Genomic DNA, 12,083 nt, shown 5'->3' with positions numbered 1-12,083 from the left:
GCTTAGATTATACTATTTGTCATTTAAGATTTTAAAACACAAGTTAATAGGGGGGAGCTAGTTCCAGACACATAGGCTGCTCACCAGAACAAACCTGAAGCCTACTTCTAAGAATAAAAACATTCCAGTAATTAACAAGTTAAATTTAAGAATCTCTGGCACCCAAAGCTGCAATGCAGCCGAGTGCAGCAGTGTTCATTTGTCATCTCTGCCCTCAGGAAGTTTATGGAAGAGGACTTGACTTCAAAACCAGACTGGGTTATACAGTCAGATCTTGTCTCAAAGGAGAAACAAATAAGAAAAAAAAATCAGTCATGAAAAGAAAGTAGAAGAAAGTAAAGCAACCCACTTCGAGGATAAAAACCAGTCAAAACTTATCAAAAAGCGTGATGGATAATGGAAGAGTAGAGGGGACATCATTACAACTATATTTTACTTACTTAAAAATTTAAAGGAAAATGTCAACATGGTAAGCAGAGACACAGAAAATTTTGAAAAGACCCATAATGCTTCACTACTCAGGAGGCTGAGGCAGGAGGATCATGAATTTGATGTCATACTCGGTTGCATAAACAAAGGGGGAAGAGAAAAAAGAGAGAAGGGGTAGAGAGTGTGAGAACAAAAAAGAAAGGAAGAGAGGAGAGAGAAATCCACGAACTCATACTGAATTTATAAAGGACAACAGACTATCTGAAATGAAAAACACTTGGGAGAAATCAGCAGCAATTAGACACTGAAGAAAAAAATGGTTCATGAGACTATGGCAATAGCAATTATCAATGGTTAAATAGAGAAATAAGAAAGACTGAACAATGACCAAATGTTATAAAGTTTATAGAATTTACCATTTATAGACCTAAAAAGTTGAATAAAGTACAAAAATAAAAAGGAAGCATAATAAAGACACATTTTAATTAAATTATTTAGCACCAGAGATAAAGAGAAAATGCTAAATTAGAAACAAGAGGAAAGAAATATTTATTTATGTATATTAGATTGCTCATCAGAAACAAGGGAAGTCTAAGGCAATTAAACACCAAAAGAAAAATTATCATCTTATTGTTCTCTTACCACCAAAAATACCTTCCAAAAGCAAATTCAGTAAAGATATTTTTCAGATATGTAAGCATTCTTTACCAGCAGGCCTGAATTTCAGGAAATACTGTAGGAACTTCATCAAGAAAACACAGCCATAATATGAAAACTTAGATTTTCACTAAAGGAATAAACTACTAGAAATTGAAACTATGTAAGTAAATATTTAACATAACACAAAATTATATGTTTTCTCTTATTTACATCACTTTAAATGATAATCAATTATTTAAGACAAGAGTGGAAATAATATAAAAGCAAAGTGAATATGAATAAATGAATTAAAGTTGGAAGGGGAGAAACATATGAATACTTTTTAAAGATTTTTCTACTATGCACAAAATCATGAAAAATCCTGTGAAAGTAAACTATGTTGTGTTAAAATGTATCTTATAAAACTTAACACAGCAATTAAGATAATGTAGAATTATATATAACTAACTAGAGTGGAAATAGTCAATTCACAAAATATGTTTCATCCAAACAAAGTCCGTAAGATGTAGTATAAAAAAAAACAAGGCGAGAAAGACAGAAAACTGCAATATAATAAATAAAAATGTTCAAAATACCCAAAATAAAAGGTAGAGATTGTTGGATTAGACAAAAGCGAGATCCAACTCTATACTGCCTGCAAGAAACCTGTTAAACTAGGAAGACACAAACATTAATTAGAACAGAACAAAAAATACTAATAGTAATCAAAAGAATATATGGACTATAGTAATATAAAAAGATAAGTTTCAGAGCAGAAAATGCTTCTGGGGAAAGAGCTGTTTTATAATGATGCAATAATAGAACAACTAGCATAAATAATAATTCTGAATGCCCAGATTGCCTAAAAGCAATAAAATGTATTATCATAAAAATAGAAATAAATTTACCAAAAATAGAAGTGTGAGAACAAAGAGAAAGATCTACAGTTACAGTCAGAGAATTCAACAGCCTTCTCTCAGCAATGAGTAATGAAAATCATTTACAGAATTTTGCACCAGCAACAGAAAAATAAGCCTTGAGATAGATATTTTAGGCTACAATAATTAAATTATTTTCGACAAAATGGTCTTAAATGGGAAATCAAAATAATAAATATCTGGAAGCCCCAAAGCACTTGTAAGCAAAATGCCATGCTCCTAAATAACCTGCAATTCAAATACAGAAGTTACAGGAAATAAATTCTGAACTGAGTGAAAGTGAAAAATCTAATGTATCCAAACGTGCAGCACGCAGATAAAGGAGCACTGGGAGGGTAATTCACAGGCTGATAGGCCTGTCTTAGAATAAAGACAAGGTCTCAGAAAACCAGAGAAAAAAGAGCATAGAAAACTGGAGCAAGCAGGAAAGAGGAACAACAAACAGGAAAAAAATAAAATAAAATAAAAAAACAGAAAAAAGGGCTGGAGAGATGGCTTAAAAGTTAAGAGCACTGGCTGCTCTTCCAAAGGTCCTGAGTTCAATTCCACATGATGGCTCACAACCATCTATAATGAGATCTGGTGCCCTCTTATGACATGAAAGCAGAACACTGTATACATAATAAATAAATCTTTTTTAAAAACAGAAAAAAACAAGGAAGAAGGAATAACAGATTCTTTGGGATGATATGGAGACAAAATATAGAAAACTCAAATTACAAGTGTTAAAAACAGCCTCATTTAAGGACTTTATAAATTCTGGATCCATGCCACCTTAAGCTTTTATGAGAATAGGCCCGAGCAGAGTGTTAAGTAACCAGCATTTTTCAGGCATCCAGAATTGGGTAGAAAACTGGAAATAACTACATCTTAGGTTTAAACAGTAGTTGGATGAAAACCTTATATTCTTTTCCTTAACACAGCTAACATTGAAAACCACAGGCCAAGTGTTGGAGAAACCCATAACCTCAAGATGATAGCTTCTGAATTTGAATTACTACCCAAGGACATACAAGGAGACAGAAACAAAATTGCCAAGGTATGTTCTATGTAGTTCGTTTTAAATGTGTTATTGCCCTTACTTGTAGTTTATTTCCTTCAAGTTAATGTTTTTAATAACTTCAGTGTCCTTTTCTTTATTCAGAAATACAAATGACTGAAGCACAGAGCATGTGGCTCCCTATATTTCTTGTCACTTAAGAACTATGTCTACTATCTTCAAACACAGCAATTTAAAATATACTACTTGTTATATAGATGTTTCTTAATGAGACTTCTATATGTAGATTAGTTCCAATTTTTTTGACAAAATTAATGAAGTCAATAATTCTTTTCTAACATGTAATAATTTCCCCCACAAATATCAGAATGACATTTTAACTTCGATTTTATTTTTTAAAAATTTATAAAGTTTTACAAAAACGGGCTGGGCATAATAATATATACTTATAATCCTAGCACTCGGGAAGCTGAAACATCAGTATGGCAAGTTCAAGGCCAGCCTGACTTGCATAAACATATCACCTTAAGGGGAAAAGGCTATTTACACAGTGTGCTGATAAGTCTCAGTATTAAGCAAATAATTTTTACCCTATGCTAATCCTAGAGAAACCATTAAGATCTGTAACTCTATATTACTCTTTCAGTTTTCACAGTTCAAACTTCTTACCTTCTAAGGCTCCCCAGTACTAGGTCCCGGTTGGGCTGTCAACTTTCAGACAGACATACTGAGCCAACAGTAAAACATAAGTTCTGGGAAGGACCCTCAGGTTAGCCTATATTCTAGGATCAGAAGACTTAGGGTGTTCTTCCTTCCAAACTCCAGATATAGTGCAGTGATTCTCTTCCCATGGTTGACATGGTTAGAATTGTGGAAGGCTAAGAACATGCCAAAGCAATGTATCTAAATGATATACATGGTCAAAAGATACCATACAGGTGTTTGCAGTGTGTGTGTGTGTGTGTGTGTGTGTGTGTGTGTGTGTGTGTGCATGCGTGTGTGTGTGTGTGTGTTTATGTACATACCTGATGATGCCTCTTTACAAAGACAAGAGGTTTTCTTACATACATAACCTCAAAACTTGCAAGACTGGTTAAGTATGAAAATGTCCATTTCCATAAGGAAACTGGGAAGCTATGTAAGCTTGCGAACAAACCCTTCTTTATCCATACACTCTCCCTTCCAGTGCAATGTCAGGGGATAGATCTCTGAGCACCATGATTGAGCTATTAAATCTGGGAGTCTTTCCCCAGTGGCTTCAGACTTACTAGCAACATGTCTGGGTTTGAATTCTCTCTCATCTGAGTTCAGTGTTTATCAGGTTTAGAAGTTCTTCTGCTGGAGTGCCTTAGACCCATGTGTTTAGGATTTGTTGTTCAGTTTCTTATTGTTAAACAACATAAAGTTCGGGGGTATCAAGGCATGGAAGAGCAATGACTAGACAACACAGATATAGACCTCAAGAGTAGATAAAACAGGGCTGAGAGAATTCAAGGTTCTAACAAGAATACCCACATGTGGGTGGGAGGAATCCAAATCTGTACCAAGGAACTCAAGAGACCATGGTCAAGTTCAGAAGATGCAAGCAGAGATACAGTAAGGTTGTCACTAAGTAAGAGAGCTGGGTATAAAACATCACTAATGTGTGAAGACTGTATTGAACATGAAGACGCTTTGTAAGTCAAGTCGCTTCTGTTTTCTATAGGAACTGTTGGTGAAGCCAAGACTTCATCAATAATTCTCAGAGGATCATGAACATATCATTCACCAAAACAAGTTCATACAATACAAACTAGTAATCTCACTCACAGAAATTTATAGAAAGAAACTCAGAGTAATTCATCTGTTTGTGAAATGCTGTTCTTTACGACATTTTTTAAAATATTTTTATTTCTTGAAAATTCTGTACAACATATTTTGATGACATGCATTCCCCTCTCCCTATTCTTCTGAGATCCACCATTACCTCCTTGCCCACCCAATCTTGGGTCCTGTTTGTTTTTTACTCAAATGAAAGTAAATTAAAAGACATCAAGTACAATTCGTTCTGTGCAAATTACTCTTGAGTGTTGGGCCTGCCCTAAAATGTGATTGATCTACCAGAGGCCATAGTCTTAAAACTGGCCCTTCTCCTCCTCAAATGACAACAGCTCCTCAGCTAGGGATGGGGCTTCCTGCTGGCCACACCCACTCCCCCACCCTGCTGCATGGTGAGATTAGCAGAGATTTTGCTTTTGTTTTTTAACTAGTATGTATAACACGTGAATACATAGCATTTTATATACATGCTATAAAATATCAATTTATAGTATATTTTCCAGTCACTAATTCAAGTGGCATCAGGAATGCATAGCACTGCAATGTAACAGTAATAAATGGATGAGGTGATCTCTAGATTCTAGATGCCCACGGGCATGTTTGTGTGTGAGTGTGCATGTATATGTGCATGTGTGAGGAGAGGAGCATCCACCCTTGTATGATCACGTGGAGTCCAAAAGTTGACATCAGGAATCTGCCTTGATTCTCTATTTTGTTAGGACATGGTCTCTTCACTGAGCCTGAAATTGATTGATTCAGCTAAATCTGCTGGTCAGTGCCTCCGAGGATCTAGCTGTCTGTTTCATCCTCAAGCATGGAGCTCACAGATATACATCACCAGTCCCCAGATTTCACACGACTGCTGGTCTTCCAAGCTCAGACAGACCCTAATGCTTGCACACGAGCCATCTTCCCAGTCCCCACAAACTCTAATTTTTCACGCAAACTAGTGTCATATCCACAGCTTTATAAGACAAAATCTTCTAATACCAGCTCTAGATTTCATTGGGAACTGTTTTTTTCCCTGTAATTTTAGGTAGAAATTAGAGAAACCATTGTTGAGTAAACAAATATTTCAGTAAAGAAAGTATCACTTCCAGTAATATTCCAAAAATTTAACTTTTACAATTTACTCTGACTTTCTTCAAATAGGACAGTCTGTGGCAATTCACTTACCTCCCCCAGCCACAGTAGACTTGGGGTTTCCTCCACAGCTTTCCAAGGTTATGATCCCTCACTGGTTTGTCGAGCTTCTGTAGGCTAGCTGTAGAGGGCTGGGTGCAATATGCTGTCTTGGACCTCAGACCTGCCTTATTGAGCAAAAGGAACAGTAATTCATCTCTCTGTTTTTGTCTGTCTGACTCTATGTGCATCCTATGGCTGTCTGGTACCTACGGAGGTCAGAAAGGGGCATCCTATCCCCCGGAACTGGAGTTAGGGTAGTGGTGAGCCACTGTGTGGGGGTGGGGAGAGAGCTCAGGTCGTTTGCAAGAGCAGCAAGTGCTCATAGCTCCTGAGAAGTCCAGCTTCAGGACTCCACCCCTTTAAAGGCAGCAGGTATCATCTTTTATTGGTGAGATTAGAGGTATTTGCCAATTGCATGAATGATTTGTTTTTCACACAAAGGCATAAAAAGAAAAAAAGAAAAATACAAATTGTGACACCTTTGTCCTTTCTACTCCTGTGATCATTTATAGTTGTGGGTAGTCCTCAAGCTTCAAAAGGAGTCGTTTCCATAGCAATCGTTAGACCTCAGTCATGAGCATATGGAACTTCTATGTTGGGTCATGTTCATTCATCCTTTCTCCCCATCTCTGTCTCTCTCTCTGTCTCACTGAAAAGAAAAATGTACACTTTCACATCACCTTGACTCTCTCAGCCAATCTCTCCAGGATCTTCTGTGAACCACATTTGTTTCTCACAAGTTGAAGGCATCTTGGTAATATTTGGCACTGAAATGATTTTAAAAACAAAAGTAAGTTTTGTATAATACCTGGGTTTTGTATAATACCTAGATTTTGATTGTCATTACACGAACACTACCACAAACACACTTTCCATCATTTTTTAATTTAAAAAAAAAAGCAGGTTCCATAGTTCATGAATGTCTTATACTTCTGCCTGGTCTAGAACTCTGCCTTACCCCCAAATATCTAAGCTTCGGTGTCTTGTTTACCCTGGTGGTCACAAATGTCCTTTTGGTTTCAGAGTGTGGGACAAATACTACTACCCACCTTTCTGACTGACTTTGTGTGGACCCTCCTGAAGAAACTTTCCTCTCCTGATAATGAGACAGCCTCGGAGGCCGCGTCCTTACTGACGCTGACTTTGGAATATCATGCTCAGAAGATCACCATGGTAATGTAGTTGGCAACGAGCTAAGGAGAACAGAGAGTGCTCTCAAAAGTCCACTTTTCAGCTTTGTTATTTATTTTTTTTACATCCCAATTTCTTGCTATTGTTCACTGAGTCACTTTAATCAGATGAGGCTTTTGTGAAATGTTTCAAACAGGGAAAATTGTCGGCACTGTTATAATGAATATTCTTTTACCAATCATGAAAAATTAGAACATCTTGCCATGTTTACTTTGCTGGATTTTAATAGAGAATTGTATTAATAACAAATACTTTTGTAATTGAAGTCTCCCATGTAGCATTTAAGAAACATTTTCAAGGACTCTCATATTGGAGTAACACTGAGTAAGGAATTTGTACAGCCCAGTACAATATGAAATATAGAACTATGTCTCATTTGAAGTTAAAAAGATGGAAGTTTTGGGTTATTCCCTTTACTTTATGACCTCTTTCTCTCAATTCATTATGACATTTTTATTTGCTATTAGATGTCTAAGTGAAAAGAAAACTTACTTTTTCATTATTAGCATCTTTTGTCCATATGTACTTGTATAGTGACAATTAGATTTATGAATATAAGAATAATTAATTTAAATGCAGAATCAACCAAATAATGAGGTTTGTATTGTGTAGTTCATACATGAATAAGCATGTCAGTTTTACCAGGAGTTGCACAAAATTAACTCAACTTTTTATTTCACTTATTGTCATTCACATATCTTATTAGAATTTTCTGCCTTCAATGTCCTGACAAATAAGGAAAGATTGAAAATTGCTGTTGTATTACAAAAGCGAAATACATTTAGAATGGACAGTTTATAGTGAATAGAAGTTCGTTTCTTACAGTGTTTGATTCTGGGAAACCCATAGCTCTTACCTTGCAAAGACCTCCTTGCTGTGTCATCTCCTGGGAGAAGTAGGAAAGGCAAGAGAACATTGCAAGACAAAGAAGAAAGGGCCAAACTCATTCTCTAATCATACACCTACCCCAAGAGCAAGGAACCCACTCCTAGGGATAACCATAGTAACCTCATAAGCACTGATGCCCAAGACGTAGTCATCTCTTAAAGGCCTCACATCTCAGACTGATGAAATGACTGTGAGTAAAATGCTTGCTGGCCAATGATGCAGACCTGATTTTGATACCTAGATAAATGCCAAGTACAGTGAAATATGCCTTTAACTCTAGTCCTGAGTTATAGATATTCACCTGAGACAGGTGGATCCCTGGGGCTCCTTTGTTTAGCCAAAATAGCAGCCTTTAGGCTCAAATACACCTTATCAAAAAAACACACCTCTTCCTTTCTATGCCATCATTTTCCAGCTAAGTGGTTGCAGTTAAATGCCTCTGGTATCCAGTTTGTTTTCCCACTGGACTTCCACAAATTATGGCAATCCTATGCACATGAAGAAGCACAATGACCATTACATGTAACTGGGGCTGCAGGAACTTGTAACATGAGGGCTTGCTGGTTGGGGTTTTTGTCCTGCCTAGTTCCCATAGTCGTTAGGTCCCAAAGAAAATCACACAGAGGTCTACATAAGTTATAAACTGATTGGCCCATTAGCTCAGGCTTCATATTAGCTCTTATAACTTGTATTAACCCATTATTCTTGTCTATGTTAGCCACATGGCTTCGTACCTCTTTCGCTGGGGCAGGTCACATCCTGCTTCTTCGGTGTCTGGACTGCGGAAAGAGCTTCCTTCTTTCCAGAATACTCCTGTTCTCATTATCCCACCTCTACTTCCTGTCTGGTTTTCCCACCTATACTTCCTGCCTGACTATCGGCCAATCAGCGTTTATTTAAAATATAATTGACAGGATATAGAATTGTCCAGCACCAGGAACCATGCAAATCTCACAATATTACAAGGATACCCTGTAATTGTCCCATTGGGATTGAATTATAAAGCCCAATCTCAAAAAACTGCAAAACTTTAAAATGAAAAAAAAATCTAAGTTTTAGACGAGACTGAGAGGATCTAAACATGGATCCTCATATAGACCCTTAGGTCACAGACCCATGAAGACAGTCCTGACAATGATGGACACATGGGACTCACAGTTTCCTCTCCTGATATAATCATGGACTGGGAAAGAAGGTAGACAAGGAGAGTCATTCAAATTCAGAGAGCAGGCCAGATAAAGGACTGCATCATAGAGAGTTCTCAGAGCTACTGTGGGCAAGACATTCCATAGAGCAAACACAACCTGAGGGAAATGGGAGGTCTGTGGTCATCTCCTTAACCAGACGGAGTTCTCCAACAGGAGAGAGTACTCAGAGAGCCTAGAAAAAGCCATAGCATATTGCTGGAGGCAGGAAGGAAAGTAAAAAAGAAAACCAGGGGTGTAAAACTAGCTTCTACTACAGCAAATCACTAGCCAAAGAGAAATGGAATAGAAGTACGGTTTGGCAATTTATCGCCTCAACCCAGCTATGTTTTTAAAGCAATTTCCCCCGATATCCACAACTACATGACTTTATAGTTCCTGACCTTAAATATTTTGCATTGTAATAATATAAATATACTTTCAGCTATTGCTTATTTGTATGCTAATTGCTACATTGGTCCTTCCAACAAAGGTTGAGTTCACAAAACCAAGACATGGCTAGGCTTAAAGGTAAACAAAGAAGGTGACACTTTTGCTGACCTACAAAGATTCTTCTTCCAGGTGTCTAAAATTGTGGATGACATTTATGAGCAGCTCACTTGGAATTCTTCCCACACAATGAAGAATGTCTTGCTGCGGGTCATCAGCCTGCTGATAAGAGCATCCCCTAAGAAGGTGATCTTTCAACTCATGGAGTTCCCAGTCCCTGCAGACGAGTAAGGCATCCCACATCTTGCCCCTCTGTATACACTTACCCGAAAATTCCATGGTCATATGGCCAAGCTAAAATCTTTCTTTATTGTAGTTAGGCATAATCTCTTTTTCTGAAAAAAAAAATCCTTTTTTTTTTGCACCATCTATGCTGGCTATAAGTTTTAAGTATGTTCATATGTTATGCATAACTTTGGATAATGGTTAGCACACAGTAGGACCCCAAGATTTTATCAGTGTCACTGTGGGAGGGTGTTAAATTATATGCTGTTACAAATCTTACCAAAGGAAACTTGCTTCAAAAAGATAATGAGTTTCTCTTGCCTGTGTTAATTTAATCATTTTTTTCCTTGAAAAAAATCTCCCAGACGTAGAGATTTTCTTATTTATAAAGGTTTGACTTACGCCATTTAGACCCACCAATAGAATAAAAAAAAAAGTTAATTACCAAAATAAGGCCCAAAGAAATGGCTTTGTGGTTAAGAGCTGCCATTACAGAGTCCTAGAGTTTAATTCTGAGATCTCACACTGGGTGACTTACAACCACCTGTAACTCTGGCTCCAGGGGATCCAATGCCCTCTTCTGTCATCCACAGGAACCCACATGCATGTGTGTGCACACACACAGACATCCACATGCATATATGCAGGTAAAAACATAAAATAAATTTATTTTATTGTTACTAAGACTGAGAATCTTCGGCCCATTAACTGTTCATCTGAAACTCATGACCTAGGACCACAAGAAATCTTAAAGAACTGAACCCATTACTTTGAGCTTATGGGCCAGTACAGCTCTAACAAGTGCATTAAAAGAGCTTAGAAAAATCACAGGGCTTCACTTCTACAGTTCATATGCTGTGGGGGAGGGAGTGTCACTTCCCTTCTACAGGCTGCACAGAACTTAAAACAGCGACTAGCAAGCATGGGTCTCACCACCTTGTGTTTGCAGGGCTCTGCTTCTGATGTGGCAAGCAGCGAGCACCGAGTCAAGTGTCGCGCCCCAAGTGCTGAAGACGATCTTGTCGATACTGAAAGGAAAGCCTGGGGAGTTGGAGGAAACCCTGGTAGAAAGAAGGCGCTTCTCCCTGGATGCCACCAACTTGATGCCTGTGGCGGTAAATGCTTCCATGAGTGTTTCTGCTCCGTGTTGTCCTCCTGATGGTGAATCCCCTATCCTCACTGATTAGGCCACCCCTCCTCGGCACAGTCTCCTTCATGCATGCATCCACCTAAAACACATTTATTGTGTGATACAACTTGATGATAGCGCGTGTAATCTGCCAAAGATAAGGAATGAATATTTATATTCAGTATATAAATATATGGTAGTGTATGTGAGGGAGACAGGGTGACAGGGATGGTTTAAGGTAAGTAGGACATGGCACACCTCCATATGGAAATGGCTTAAAATCAGAATCCTGGGATGGTTCAAGATAGTACTTATATGCATCTTGGAAAGACAGAAAGCAGAACACAAATCCTGTTGTCTTACTTAGGGTTTCTATTGCTGTGAAAAGATACCATGACCACGGCAACTCTTATAAAAAAAAATATTTAATTCAAGTGGCGGCTTACGGTTCAGAGGTTCTCACCATGGTCAGGAGCCTGGCAATATGCAGGCAGACATGGTCCTGGCTACACATTGATCATAAGGCAACAGGAAGCAGACTGTGACACTGGGAGTAGCCCACCCTTACTGTAACACACTTCTTCCAACAAGGCCACACCTACTCCAACAAGGTCACACCTCCTAATCTGCTCCTATTAGTTTATGGGGACCAATTACATTCAAAATTATCAGGATGCAACTGACATGGCAAGAAAACCAAAGAATCTGAGGGAACTGCCCAAGGACAGACCTGTACTTGACTTTAGAGAGATAGCCACCAGCTATAAGTCATAGAAACTTCAGTGGTCGTGTCGGTACTGATATCATTTCTGTCTACCAGTTTCCTCTCAAGTGTGGTGATGTTTGGGCCATGAGAAAAATGTAATGAACAGGGGTGCCATTGTTTATTGATATGAGGTGTTGGGATGTGCGTATGGATGGTAGTGGGTATTGTCAGGTCACTATGC

General features: G+C 38.0%; 1 protein-coding gene across 1 annotated transcript in view; it reads left to right on the top strand.

Moving 5' to 3' along the window:
* Mroh9 (maestro heat like repeat family member 9) overlaps positions 1 to 12,083 on the top strand; it is a 64,145-nt gene that overhangs the window by 13,458 nt on the left and 38,604 nt on the right. Inside the window, exons 8-11 of the mRNA XM_075987335.1 lie at positions 2,930 to 3,045; positions 7,033 to 7,182; positions 9,855 to 10,009; positions 10,957 to 11,122. Coding sequence (XP_075843450.1) covers positions 2,930 to 3,045; positions 7,033 to 7,182; positions 9,855 to 10,009; positions 10,957 to 11,122 — 587 coding nt within the window. The remainder of the gene's footprint in view (positions 1 to 2,929; positions 3,046 to 7,032; positions 7,183 to 9,854; positions 10,010 to 10,956; positions 11,123 to 12,083) is intronic.

Source organism: Microtus pennsylvanicus, chromosome 10, assembly GCF_037038515.1.
Source record: "Microtus pennsylvanicus isolate mMicPen1 chromosome 10, mMicPen1.hap1, whole genome shotgun sequence".
Classification (NCBI taxonomy): Eukaryota; Metazoa; Chordata; class Mammalia; order Rodentia; family Cricetidae; genus Microtus; species Microtus pennsylvanicus.
Note: the sequence above shows the minus strand (reverse complement) of the source record. Positions and strands in the feature narration are given on the sequence as shown.